The 15,177-nt window shown below is 39.6% G+C and overlaps 1 protein-coding gene across 8 annotated transcripts in view; it reads left to right on the top strand.

The window, feature by feature from the left end:
* LOC129763075 (phospholipase A1 3-like) overlaps positions 1-15,177 on the top strand; it is a 101,222-nt gene that overhangs the window by 79,365 nt on the left and 6,680 nt on the right. For all 8 annotated transcript variants that reach the window (XM_055761828.1, XM_055761831.1, XM_055761829.1 and 5 more), the window contains 2 exons: positions 10,640-10,784; positions 10,855-11,462. In XM_055761828.1, the coding sequence (XP_055617803.1) occupies positions 10,640-10,784; positions 10,855-11,462 (753 nt within the window). The remainder of the gene's footprint in view (positions 1-10,639; positions 10,785-10,854; positions 11,463-15,177) is intronic.

Here is a 15,177-nt window from a genome sequence, read left to right as displayed (position 1 = left end):
AGCGCTGAGCCTTAGGATTGTGTATCGAACGATAGGTCGATGTTTCGATGGGTCGTTGGTATCGATGATGTTGACGGTGCAAATATTCAGGTCGATGCGCCGTCAATGATGATGCGCTGTTTGTTCATGTGTCGCCCGGAGAACTGATGCGTTAGCTCTATTGGAAGTGGGTCACCGCTGTTGTTCGGTGGTTAGTTGATCTGTTCGTGTAGTACATGGGGATGTGGGTGTTAACTACTCTCTCCCTAATGAAGATTCGTCTCGAATCTTAAGTTGTTTTCTTCGGAGGTACAATTCGATGAGGCTGCTAGAATTGAAACCGCTGTTGTTGATTGTTGCATAGATGAACTTCTGCGAGTATCGTTGAAGTTGTTTGTGCTGGGTTTTCTAGTGATTTGTCTTGTTGGGTTTGATCTGAGGAGAGGGAAGATGTCATGCTTTTTGTGTTAGCATAGGGTTTTACCTCTGTTGATACATTTCGTGGTGTGGTGTATACTCCAATATGTTTCTTCAGGCTCATGATTGCCAATCCTATGATCATGGCTGCGAGTGGAATCAGGAATCCAATCGTAGTATGTTGCAGTGTTATGTGGTCTCTTTGCAGTTTATGGATGTGGTCTCGGTTTTCAATTCTAAGCAGGTTTACTTGTTGCAGATCAGGTTGGTTGAAGATTACTGTTGGCTGAAAGTTCACTCCAATTGTTGAAATAGTTCTGATCTCGTGATGATTAATTGTCCTCTTGTCGTCGTATTTGCTTCCATTGATTGAAACAGAGCAGTTTGGATATTTGATCAGTAGAGTTCCCGTTATCTGTCTCGATTTGATGTTGCAATTTGAATCCAGAAGAACGGATTTATCAGCGTTTCTCACGATCAGCGTGTGGTCGTCGATAGGCTTAATGTCCATTCCGATGCGATGTTCCTCGTAGGGGCAAGATGCGTTGATTCCTCTTAATGCGTTGTCGATACAACCGTCGCCTGTTAAATTCGTGAGCTCCTGTCTTTGGCAAATTCTATAATTTTCAACAATTGTACATTCGTTATTTATTCCTAGTGTCAGTGTTTTACTCAGAACAGCTGAGTTGTAGGGTGTCGATATAATTCTGTTTTTTCTTGGTAATGTTTCAAATCTAATATATTGGAACTTTTCTGACATAAATATTGGGATCTTGATCACAAATATTATTTTTGTACTTTCATGATGTGTTTCTATACTAAGAAATTCATAAATTTGGTCAATATTGTTAATGTGAATATTTTGTTCTTCTAACTTTTCTAGTACAAACTCTGTTTCATTATTGTTTAATATTGCCCTAGATAAAATCCCTATTTTCGATAGTTGTACAATTTCAAAAATGTCTCTTAGTTGGTTGTTTAGTAGATCTAGATTGAAAAATAGATCGTGAACTATTCCTTTTAAATGATTTTCATATTCTGTGTTTACGTTATTGGCAATTCTCGATATTCTTCTTAAAACCTCAATTTGGTTTTCATTTACGTGGCTAATTAAATTGTTAATTTTAGCTTCGAATTCCTGATTGATTCTGATTTGTCGGTTGTTGTTGTCAATAAGTGTGTTGGTTTTGGTTTTTGAATTTTCTATCGTTTGTCGGATTAATTGTAAATCGTCGTCGTCTAAATTGCCGGTCAATGATTTGATAAACGTTCCTAATGGGTTTAAGAGTCCTCGTTTCTGTCGGTGTATGGGTTTCAACTGTTTGTAATTGTCGGAAATTTGTTTCATCCTAATGTCCAATGTTTTAAGGTATGGTTTCGTGAAATTTTGTCGTTCGAACTGGTGTAACGTATACTGGAGGTTGGTGAAACTACTTTCGAACTTTTCCAAATCCACGATGTGGAGATGGAAATGTTGAGATGTGATAATCTTCGCTTCTCTCTCGCTAAATGCTATTATTCCATCATGTCGTGAGAGGTCTGTTATCGTCACTTCTGCTGTAACATCAAGGGCTAATCTGGAATAGAGAAATATGTGAGTACTACTTTGGGTTTCGAGACGTCATTTTCTTTGACGTCTTATTTTTGTTTTATGTATCGTTCTTCCATTCTGATCTTGGAAGGTTTTTGTGTTATCTCTTGCGATTTGATATCGTTTATACTTATCCTTTGTTTTACTTTTGACCCCTTGGCGCGCGACGTATACAGTTTCGTCCACTTCCAGTGATGGGTCAGCTTCCTTGTTTTTGTTGTGGTGCTGTAAATCTTGTTTTTGTTTTTTAATGAGAGCTAATGTTGCTTCATTGTATATTTCATTCCTTTTCCTAACAATTTCTTCAATGTTACTCGGTCTCACCTCTCCCTCTTTTATTCCAAAGAATACTTCTTTGGGTCGCATCTTGGTTGAAGAGTGAATAGTGTCGTTATAAAGTGCTACAGTGACTCTAAACAACTCTTTCTTACTTAATCCCTCATGTTTCGATCTACAACAGCGAAACATTTCTGCAATTGTTGAGTGAAATCGTTCAACGATTCCATTCACTTCGCTTTTATTAGATGGTGTGAAATATGTTTCAATTCCTAGTTCTTCTAACATGCCTCTTACTTCAACAGACTTTAGTGCTGGTTCATTGTCACTGACCAAAAGTCTGGGTATCCCATATGTTGAGAAGAATTTTGTCAGTCCTGAACGGACGTCAGGAATCGATCTCGATTTAATTGGAAAAAGCATTCCGAACTTCGATAATTTGTCTACCACGGATATGAACGTGTTTGGTTGACATATGAATATATCAACATGAACTATGTCTAGCGGCTTTTTAGGTATTGGAGTTTGGGCTAGGTTCAATTTATAAGGATGTCGCTCATATTTAGCAGTTTTACACGTATTGCACAATGTGACGTGTGTTCTAACTTTCCTTTTCATGTTCGGGAAGTAGAATTTCTGGCTGATAGCCATCAGATTTTCTTCGATGCCTCTGTGAGCTCTTGTATGTGTTGTATTTATGACTTCATTCTGTTCTTCTTCAGTTTTTAAGTCAATTAAGAACTTTTGTGAAATAACTACTTTAAACGTTTTGACGCGAGAAAAATAGTTTTTATACACAATTTGAAGGGTGTTGATGAGATTTTCTGGGCAGTAAATGCAATTTACTCTTTTAGGATCCATGAATTCTTTGAATATTCTTAGTAATATTGGTACACCAAAATTCACTTTTGTAAACGTGTGTCTTAGGACTTTGGGAAAAACTTGTTCTCCGGTGGTCTCACTCTCAGTTCCATCTATTTTCAAAATGATCTGATTGGAAAAAGTGTTTACCGGTTTTTCGGTACATGCGATAAATTCCGAGTCATCGGTGTCTGCCGAATGTTGCGTAGCAGCGTCTGATGAAGAATCATTTTGTTCTTCATTCAGATTTAAATTTTGGGGAATTCTAGAGAGGCCATCGGCAACGACATTTTGTTTTCCGGCACGATATCTTATATCGTAGGAATAGTCCATTAAAGCAATCATCCATCTGGCAATTTTACTTGATGGATCTTTCAAGTTCACGGCGCAAGTAAGCGGCTTGTGATCTGTGTATAAAATGAATTTATTTCCGAAAAGGTACGGTCGGAAATATTTGGTTGCCCAATAAATAGCTAGTAACTCCTTCTCAATAGTGGAGTACTTTTCTTCGGTTTGACTGAGTGTTCTCGATGCAAAAGCAACAGGTTTATCTCTTCCGATTGGACCTTGTGAGAGAACAGCTCCTATTGCGTATTTGGATGCATCTGTTGTCAATATGAAGGTTTTTTCGAAATCTGGGTGTATTAGAATAGCGCTGCTAGAAAGTATCTGTTTGCACTTGTTGAATGCTTTTAGAAATTCTGGAGTATGTTCTACTTTCTCATTTTTCCGAAGACATTGTGTTAGCGGTTTCGTTATCCGGCTGAAATCCTTTATGAATTTTCTATAGTATCCCAGTGTTCCTAAGAAGGATTTAATGTCCTTCTCGGTTTTGGGAATTGGCCAATTTTGGATAACTTCAATTTTTTCTGGGTTTGGTTTTACACCTTCTTCATTCACCACGTGACCGAGGAAGGAGACCTCTTTCTTCAAAAATTCACTTTTGTCGAGCTGTATTTTTAAGTTGGCTTTTTTAAGAGCAGCGAAAATTTTATTTAAGTTGTTGCAGTGTTCTTGTAAACTGCTGCTGAATACAATGATATCGTCCATATACACTAGGCAGATAAATCCGGCTAGGCCTACCAGCACAGCATTCATTGTTCTCTGAAATGTTGCCGGGGCGTTTTTCAGCCCGAATGGCATTCTTAGATATTCGTAGTGGCCGTTCTCAGTTGAAAATGCAGTTTTTTGAATATCGTCTTTTTCCATCAGAATTTGGTGGAATCCCGAAGCTAAATCTAGGGTTGTAAAATATTTACTTCTCCCTAATTTATCTAGGATATCCGTGATATTCGGTATGGGGAATTTATCATCCACAGTTTTAGCATTGAGCTTTCTGTAATCAACGACGATTCTCCATTTTTGAATACCTGCAGCATCCGCTTTCTTCGGAACGACCCAAATGGGTGAATTCCATGGTGACGTAGAAGGACGAATTATGTTTTCATCAAGCATTTTCTGAATTTGTTTGCCGACTTCCTCTTTATGGCAATGAGGATACCTATAGCTTTTCTGATACACAGGTATCTCATCATGGGTCAAAATTTTATGTTTCACAACATTAGTAGCTGTAAGGGGTTCGTTGTCGAGGTGAAAAATATCTTGATTTTCCTCAATGACATTGATCAAACTATTTTTCTCTTCTCTGTTTAAATGATCCAGACGAAGTTGGTCCATAAGTTTTCTGAATCTGTCAGGACGAGCTTCCAAAAAATTGAATTCGTTTTGCTCAACCAAGCATTCAAAGTTATTAAGAGTGATCTCAAGTGGATAATCTAATGAAAGTGTTTGATTCTCAGTTGAACTGTTCTTGAGACTGACAATGGCTTTATGACCTACTGCTTGGTATAAACCAGCACATATGAAAAGGTTTGTATTGATTTCGAGATCATCTTCTAGTAAAAAATCACCTGATTGCTCGGAAACTGGTATCTCTATATTATGAATGGTTTCTCTTGAAATTTCCTTTGAGAAAGGTTCTGGATGTTTTCTGAGCATCTGAAGTTTTGTTCCTAATATGGTTATGGAATTGTCATCTGTTTCAATCTTCGCTTTAAGTTCCTGAAGCGTTTCATACCCAATAAGGCCGTGGAAAAAATTATGAAAATCAAAAATATGAAATTTGAACGATTTATCAGTTAAGTCGGGAAATGGATTGAAGTCGACATATCGTTCAATTTTGTGAGTGCCTGAGATGTTGGAGACAACAGTTGGTGTAGGCAGCGCAAAGGATTTTTTCACAAATCGGGGGCATAAATAATTTTTGTTAGCTCCCGTATCTATCAATAATTTCAATCCAAACCCTTGACGTGTGGGAATTTCCATGTAAGGGATGAAATTTTTTGAGTTTACCTGGGGAAATGGGATGTGCTTTCCAGTTGAAAATTTAGGTTATCGACTGCTTCGCTAGAAGTTTCTTGTTCGTAGGTCTCATTGGAAGTTTCTTGCTCATTTTCTAAATGTATTTCTGAATGGTCTTCTTCGTATGAATAATTATCCATTGGCGTTGGGTAGTAATCGTGGTGATAACTTGCCAAGGGATAACATTGATACTCGTATTGATACTCTTGAGCGTTTTGTTGAGTTTGTTCAATATTTCTTAATTCCGTTATCCGTGCTGGTCTCGGTGGGACAGCAGGAAAGAATTGGCTTCTTGCATTATAATTATGCGGTGGTCTATTAACGTAATTTACATATTTAGAGCGAATGGATTTATCAGCATTCATTGGACTCGGTAATGCTTTCCGAAGTTGTCCATTGTTGGTATTATTGCCCTGAGGTGGAGCTGGAAAACGAGGCGTAAAGTTTGGTCTGGTTGGAATACTTTCATGCTGATATGATTGATATGGTTGACGGGGAATAAATGGTCGATGATTAAACATCGGTTGACGAGTTTGTAATTGAGGATAAAAATGTATTGGTTTGGGTAAACGTGGTGTTAAAGTCGGTTTACTTAAGCCCGTACGACTTTGATAGTTACGTTCTTCTACCGCAGCATCAAATGCTTGTTTTATATTTCTGGGTTGACGTGCACGCACGTTCCCTCCAATCGGCTCTTTCAGCCCTGCTAGGAAAACCTGTAGAGCATTTTCCTTATGCGTCGAGTTTCTATCATTTTTAATATTCTCTTCTCTTGGAGAAATATTAGTATTATTAATTAGTAAGGATAGAAGATTTTGTACTTGTCCAAAAAATTGTTCAACTGATCCGTTTTGCTGAAGTTGAAACAGCTCGCGGGTAAGTGTGACTGAGTCACGTTTATCATTATAATAAGCGATGAGATTTGCTTTAATCTCATCCCAGTTGAGAGAAGTTCCATAAGTTTCTAGGACTTGGTCCGCTTCATTAATTATTTTGCTTCTTATAGCTTGAAGCCAAATTTGCTCGAAAGGTGTATTTTTAATAGGTTCCATGAATGGCATAAAATGTTCGACGGACCTAATGAAACTATGCAACTTAACGGGATTGCCGTCGAATGGTTGCAGTTCTCTCACCGCTTGGGGTGTTTGGAGAGATTTCGTAATCTTTTCAGCCTGTTCGAATATTCTGTTTGTTTCTTCAATTCGATTCATGTTCTGTCTAGGGGGTAGTAAAGGATTCGGTTGAGGTGGAGGAGGAGGTATTGGGTTAGGAGAATTGTTCATTTCCGTGTTCATTTCTCGATTTCTTAAATTATAGGGATGGAAACGGTCCATCAAATCCTATATCTCGGGGGTGAAGAAATTTGATTAGTTTTTCTTTAGAATTTTCTTAAATCTAAACGCGATATTTTATATGGCGATTGTTTCTTACAATCTAAACGCGGCTGGCTACACACGGCGCAGATCTTAAATCTAAACGCGATATTTTATATGGCGATTGTTTCTTACAATCTAAACGCGGCTGGCTACACACGGCGCAGATATTCTCTCTGCTGTGTAGACACTGTGCTTTCGACCGGGGGAAATCTTATTGTACCGATCGCATCTACCACAGATATTCACTCTGCTATGCGATCAGTCTCCTACGCGGTGTGAGATTAGCACTTCACCGTTGGATGGTCTGATAAGAACTTTCCGCACTAGTGGAACTACAGATATGCTCTCTGTTTGTTACACACTAGTTACTCGCTACGCGAGGTGGTCTACTTGCACATACGTTTAATTTCTTTTGATAATGATATTATTAATATTTATGCAGATATCAATTCTGCCACATTGGGTGTTTTAACTTTAGTTATATAGAAGGTATAAGATAATAATTGTGGAGAATTACTTACATGGAGAATAAAACTAATATTCGCAGAGTGGTTCTTCCCGATAGCACCTTCATTGATTGATCTGATAAATTTCTTCTTTGAAACAAACATTAGTAATGTTCAAGTCTTTTTCGAAGCACACGTATTGTCTTTTGTATTTGGGCCTCTTTTTCTCGTTATTCAGTTAAACTTCACTTTGCACTAGATTATTTCTATTTTCTGTTAATCCGATATTGTTCTGCACTTAATCAATTCGATCACTATTTCATATCTATTTCGAAACACTTGAGCGGTAATCGCATCCTACCGACTGCGCCAGTTAAAGAAGTTAGGCCTTTGGGAAGGTTTTTAAAAAATTATAAACGAACTACCTCACTTGAACATCGAATTATGACTGCCTTTATTCCTTACTAATTAGCCTGAGCTGAGTTCCCTAACGCGGCGTACGGTTATGCTGATTCTCCAGTTTGGTTCCGGTGAGCTCGATCGTGGTGGACTTCGACCTGGCCAAAGCGCTGAGCCTTAGGATTGTGTATCGAACGATAGGTCGATGTTTCGATGGGTCGTTGGTGTCGATGATGTTGACGGTGCAAATATTCAGGTCGATGCGCCGTCAATGATGATGCGCTGTTTGTTCATGTGTCGCCCGGAGAACTGATGCGTTAGCTCTATTGGAAGTGGGTCACCGCTGTTGTTCGGTGGTTAGTTGATCTGTTCGTGTAGTACATGGGGATGTGGGTGTTAACTTTTATATTACATGAATATTTCTGCACAAAATATAATTTTCTTCATCCATTTATTATAGTCCCTTACCTTTTCTAGCACTTAATATGAAAACAACAAACTAAATAGTTGAAAAAACTGCAAAAACTGAAAAATTAACGATGCTTATCTTTTACGGAATTTGCTAACGCAAACATGTTATCATTGGTTTTGACTGCTACTTTTTTGCAAATTCTTAATATTATAAATTATAGGCTGTATCGATACCTGTAAATGATGTGAAAATGTAGCATAAAACCCAAAGAATTTCAAAGCTCTCATTATTCAACTATTTATAACATTTAAGCTCAGTAAATTTACATTTAAAATGAAGTGTTCGGAATTTGAATCATGGAAAGCAACTTGATTCAAATTCCGAACACTACTTCAATACTAATTTTAATGAATATTTCTGCGTAACAAATCCTTATTTTCATTCATTTATTGTATATTCTCACCTTTTATAGCACTTAACATGAAAAAAAAATCAAACAAAAAAATTGAAAGAACTACAAAAACTGAAAAATTAACGATGCTTGTTTTTACGCAATTTGCTAACGCAAGCATTTTATCTTTGGTTTGACTGTCACTTTTTTGCAAATGTTTAATATTTTAAATTATAGGCTATATCAATGCCTGTAAATTATGTTAAAATGTAGCTTATACCTCAAAGAATATCAGGGCTTTCATTATTCAATTATTTATAACATTAAAGTGTAGTGAATCTACATTTAAAAATGAAGTGTTCGGAATTTGAGACTTTTCGGAATATGAGACAAAACAGTATTTGCAATGCCGATTTCCCCCAGGCCGCTTGGTTTAGATGTCTCTGTTAGGGACTCGCCGCATGTGTCGTCAATTTCGACCAATCGGAAGTGGGTATTTCCGTTAGGATAGGGATTGATATTTTTCAATTGTTCGATAGTTAGTTTCATGATACATATTATTTTCTTCAATATAGAAAATTGTTATGGAGTGCCGAAATCGACTGACGCAAAAGTTTCATCAATCCATCATGAAATGACTGAGCAATAAGCGTTTGAAATTGGACAATTTTCACGATGTGCTCGATTTTCGAGTTGCAATTTGTACCCCGATATGTTCCCGAAAGACGTAATCCTACGTCAAAACTACGAAGATGCCACAACTTTTGCTCGTGGGTGTATAGCCAATCGTATGGCGCTTAATGCTCCGAAGTGCTCTATTCAACTGCGATCAACGGTAGAATTGTAATACTAGCCTTTTTGATAAGTGCTGGATAGATGGATGGACTACGAACGAAAAAAATCTTCTGGATTCTAAGCCAACATACCACCAACGAACATTTAGTGACTTCTCTTCGATCATCGGGCGATCGCACAATAAAGAAGAAATATGTTGTCATATGGACGTTGTTCCGTAGATGGCCAGCTAACTGTCATGAATCTGGTTATATTAAAGGTATATACTAAAAAATAAAGAGTATATACCTTCTTAAGGTGAAAGAACGATAAGTGTTGTGTCTGGTACTGAGCCGTGTCTTTGTGAGCTCTCATCATCTGGTTACAATTGCTATTTTCCACCCAGCAACCATACCATAATTCATGTTAGACTAAGGTACAGCGAATGTAGCCCACCTGGATCAACTTACCAAACGGTTAATTAATGAAATCATTGCTTTGCGATGTTCGCTGGTCAATAAATGGTCATTCAATACTGCGCATAACAGTGCCGGCGTAAATTGCAGCAATTCTTGCGACTTCATCATCGACATCCACCGCGAATAGCTAATTGAAAATTGAGTAGCGTGATAATAACCTTATTTTGATCGTTCAAAATTAATAACCATTAGTTCGCCCCCACAATGGCGTAAATAAAACACGGCTCCGCGTGATTGATGTTTGGTCTGTAATTCACATATATTTCAGTTCGTTTTATTTTTCCCGACGGCTTCCAATCAACAGAGGACCACTCTCACCGAAACCTCTCAACAACTATATTTGTTTGACCATTTTCCAGCTATAAATCATGAGTTTAATTTACACTCTATTTACATATCGTATTGCACCGTCGAATGCTAGATATACGAGTTGCCAGCCAGCCACCGACAGACGGCACCCGGGCAGAGCCTGACCGTACGAATACAACTGGGTCTGGATGCATTCACCTCGCCCCTCGGGTTCCCCCGTTTTCGGCCCGATTCAATATCATTTCGATTCTTGTCCATCGCCCAGCCTCCCCACTCATCATCACCCACAACGCCCCCGCTGACTACTGAATGAATGGGAGCATAGTTTAGAGCAGACAGTGGCTCTTGGCCAGTTCACATTTGAACAATATTTGCTTGAATGGGGATATTAATCCTCTTTCGCTTGTCCGTCTGAGCCACACATACACACACTCACATGCATGTATCGATACTCGTTCGCTACATTCACCTTTGCCGCCGCCTCTCTTCCGGTTCGAGGAAGAGGTGGGACGTCCTGTTTGTTGTATAACAGGATTAATCTTGTTCTTTTTTCTCGCCTCACTTTCAGCGTCTGCCTCCCAAGCGCTGGAACAGGATGAATTGCTGGCTAATCGAGTAGGAATTGTGGTGGGAGCGCTCGGAAATACATTCACGCAGCTGTTCTTCGGTACAAACGATCTGCGCTCCGAAGTTACATTCTGGTGTGCCAATCCGTGAGTGTTGGTCGGAAACACAATTCCCGGTTGTTACGTTGTTGAAGTTTGATATTTTGTTTCTTTCCAGATATCACACAGAATACCAGAAAGTGGTCCTCAACGATGCGGACGTTCACCAGAAGCTGGAGGTTTCGAAGCCAATTATGTTCCTCACCCATGGCTGGACGGATGGCGTCAACAGAACGTGGGTTAAGGACATTGTGGGGGATTATGTTAAGTACATCGGGGGCAATATCTGCGCTGTCGACTGGAGCCGTCTTGCGCTGGTCGAGTACAATTTGGCGGCGAGAAATACTCCCAAGGTTGGCCGGTATCTGGCCAAATTTGTCAAATTTCTTCTCCGGCAGGGCTTCACGATCGATCAGGTAACGCTGGTAGGTCACAGTATGGGAGCGCATATTTCCGGCATCGCCGGAGCTGCCCTCAATGGCACCGTTCCCATGATTGTGGGTTTGGATCCTGCGGGACCGTCGTTTACTAAACCGTTTCTGGTGGCCGCTGAGAAACGACTGGACAAGGGTGATGCTATGTTCGTACAGGCGATCCATACCGACAAGAACATCATCGGCACTTCGACGAACGTGGGCCATCAGGATTTTTATACGAACACCGGCGGGAGTCCGCAGCCGGGCTGTGAATTTCCGCTGGTCAACAACGATACGACGAAATCCTACCGTGAGTAAAGTTGGCTTTTGTTAAGGTGAAATTTATTGCTTTGCTTTCTTTGTTTTTTGCTGAAAATGGAGTATTTATTGTTAGTTCATAATTCGAAGTATTTTTCGGCGTTTTCCATTACTCATTCTTCCCTGGAAAGGAAATCATGCGATACATTGACAAGAATTTCGAATAGTTTATTTAATAATGCTTTACGTGCGTTTACGAACGTAAAATGATCGTACTTTCCGTATTTCTTAATATATGTTGTATAGATTTCTTAGAATAAAAATCGTTATTCTTCTCAGAGCTTATTTCACTCTTTTTGTTGAAATACATTTTAAAAGAAACTATTCTCTATGAAATAAGGAAAATTTATTGAGAATATTCGATATCTGATATTTTTGCATTGTCTTGCTGTGCTATCGTTTCATTCGTGTATTTTATTTATTTTTTTCACCTTTATGAATTTAATTGCCGTTGTATACAATAATGTGGACTTAAGGTGCTGCCCCATTGCGTATGAAATTTATGATATAGTTCTCTATAACATAGACGTGATAGTCATAGTTCTATGAGATTTCGAAAGCAGTTTTTGGAAAGTTTGAGCTATGACATAATAGAGGCTATGTAGTAGAAAACTATCGTTCAGTAACGGGTGTTAAATAAAAAATGAGAATTTTTTCAATACCTTTCAGTAACTCAAATAAAGAGCGTAAAATTTTTTTTCTCCAAGAAAATTGCTCTTTGGGCTCCCTAGAAACAGTAGGCGTGTTTGGTTTTGCTAGTTTGAATTTAGCCAAAGCAAAGATGGCGTCGAAACAGCACGTGCTCCGCGAACGCATTGTACGGTTCTACGAAACGCATTTCCAGCAAGGAAAAAAGTTCACGGTGGCACATTTTAAGGAAGAAAATGTACCTGTCAGTACGGTATATCGTATCCTGGGTTCCCTGAACGTAGAGCGGAAGGCCGAAAGTGGTCGTCCGGTGACGATAATGACGAAGCAGAGGAAGACATCGTTAAAGAAGCTGTTTGACAACAAGGACGCAACCAGCCTGCGTGACGCCGGTCGGAAATATGGCTGCTCCCACGTATTGATCCATCGGACCCTCAAGATGGAAGGAATCGTCTGCAGGAAGAAGACGAGGTCGCCGGAGTACACGGAGGAGCAGATTGAGACGGTTAAATCACAGTGTCGGTGGATGACCAAAAAATACCGCGGGACGTCTTTCGTTCTGGACGACGAAAGCTATTTTCCGCTGTCCAAAACGCATATTCCAGGAAATGATAATTACTACTCCAGCGACAAGTCATCCACACCGCCTGAAGTGAAATACAAGTTCAAGCACAAGTTTGAAAAAAAGGTTATGTTGTACATCGTCATTTCCGACCGGGGCATTTCAAAGCCTTGGTTTAAGCCGAGCGGTCTGGCTATCAACCAACAAATCTATCGAGAAGAGTGCCTCGATAAAATCCTGCTGCCGTTCCTGAACGAGCATCACGCGGATGGGAAGTACGTCTTCTGGCCGGACAAGGCGTCTTCCCATTACGCCAAGAAGACGCTGGCGTATCTTGAGGAGAAAAAGATACCGTTCGTGCCGAAAGATCGTAACCTAACAAACTTGCCCCAGTGCCACCCAATAGAGGATTTCTTTGGCTTACTCAGTGCCCTAGTGTATAAAATCAATTGGAGGGCCAAGGACGCGAAGCAACTGACTACAAGAATCCGAAATTGTATCCGGAAAATGGACGTAAGTGCCGTACAACGTTCTTGTGAGAGCATCGCGACAAAGTTGCGTCGAACAGCAGACCACGGCCCTTACTCAAACATTCACTGACATTTTTTTGAAGAAAATACATTATGTTATTAATAAAAAATACTGCTATCGATAAAAAAAAATTTTTTTTATATGTGTTTGAAAAAATTCTCATTTTTTATTTAACACCCGTTACTATGACCAAGAGTTTTTTGGTGTACACACGAGTAATTTTTGTTTTTCTTTATTGTTTGGTTGACAGCCATAAATAAATCAACCTATATTTGTGAGTGTCATCATAGAAATACTTTTATCAGAACATAAACATGGACATAAATCCTAAACAGAAGAAGAAAAAAATCGCGACAGTTCTGACGTACATACTTCTCAAAAGACAAACTAGGAAAACCCGCAGATTTTTATTTGGTTTTGATCCACATAGTGTGATGACTCTCGGAATAGCAGATTGAACTTCTGTACCTGTAGTTGGAGTGGGATGTTGATTCCCCTTTGATTCCGACGAGTCTTCCACGTCCTCCTCATTCTGATAATCATTGTTTTTGGGTGTATCATTCTGAAACAGAAACAAGCATTTTAGGTTCTTTTTTTAATTTGGAAGTATCATTGATTCAGGGGAGTTTTGAAAACTTTTGAACGGTCTGGATAAGTAATAATGTGCTATTGGTAACATCAATGATTGCTATTTCCGCACTAAAACAGTTTAAACAAAAAAACTTCGATTCTGTCCTAGTAATGGTTTAAAGATAAAAAAGAGAGCAAAAAATCTTGCTGACAACTGACGAGCCACGTTAGTCACATCCTACTGACAAAAATGTTGGTCAAATGGTGACTGACGAAATACGATGCAACAATTTGCCTGTTACTGAGCTTCGTCAATACGTTTCGACCGACCAAGTAGGCGGTAAAATTGTCAGCATCGAATTGATGATTGTCGGAGCAATTCATTCTCATCGAGCAAAGGTTCGATTTTCGTTCCAGTTGTTGTTCCCGGTATTTACTGAAGTAAATACTATGTCGAACACACGATAACGATTCAGGTAGCCCAACGTAAACAAATGCACCCTGGGAAACGTGTAAACTTCCATTACATCAAGTGATATAGTATTTCCCGTCTTGAGGATGATGTGGTACTGACTTGCAACATGCTTTGGTCGTCAACACACTCTGACAAACTATTTAGTATCGAAGAGTGAGGAATTTGTTTTGTCGGTTTATATTTTGTTGCACGTCGTTTGGTGGTAATGTTGCAATGGTCGTCATAGTAGCCCAAATATATGCAGTGACAATGACAAATCCACCTCGTGATTTCATTCGCGTGATATCTCGGCTTATGTCCAATCACTACAACCTAAACGCGCATCTCTATCGCATTGGGCTCGCAGCAAACAATCTTTGTGATTGTGGCGATGGCTACCACGACATCGAGCATGTTGTCTGGTCGTGTATCCGGTTCCATGCTGCTCGCTCTCAGCTCTCTAGAGCACTGAGAGCACAAGGCAGACAATCGGATATCCCCGTCCGGGATATCTTAGGTAGCCGGGATCCTGATCTTCTGCTTCATCTATACCTGTTCCTCAGAAACGCCGATGTCAACGTTTAATGATGTTTCCTTCGTTGTGTCCCCGTTTCATATCCCTCCTATCCGATCGATAAACTTTTACTTAGTCGCGGCAATACATACACACACAGATTTACAGATGCACGGGCCGAAGGTTGTGCAGTCCACTGATCATTCAACAAGAGCCAAAGGTTGTACCGCTCATGACAACTCTACACGAGCTGATGATTGCGCCGGCTAGTGACCATTCTATCCTGGATTCCTCGAGTCGAGAAAGACGCACCACGCTAGATATGGGGTACAGACTAGGGGGGCGTTGCTGATTAATGGTCGGCTGCATCCCAATAGGAAGTATCCCGTGTCGGGCACACGTACAGAGCATCGAAGACTGAAACATAC

The sequence above is a fragment of the Toxorhynchites rutilus genome, chromosome 1 (genome assembly GCF_029784135.1).
Source record: "Toxorhynchites rutilus septentrionalis strain SRP chromosome 1, ASM2978413v1, whole genome shotgun sequence".
NCBI classification, from domain to species: Eukaryota; Metazoa; Arthropoda; class Insecta; order Diptera; family Culicidae; genus Toxorhynchites; species Toxorhynchites rutilus.
This window is presented reverse-complemented; position numbering and strand designations above follow the sequence as displayed.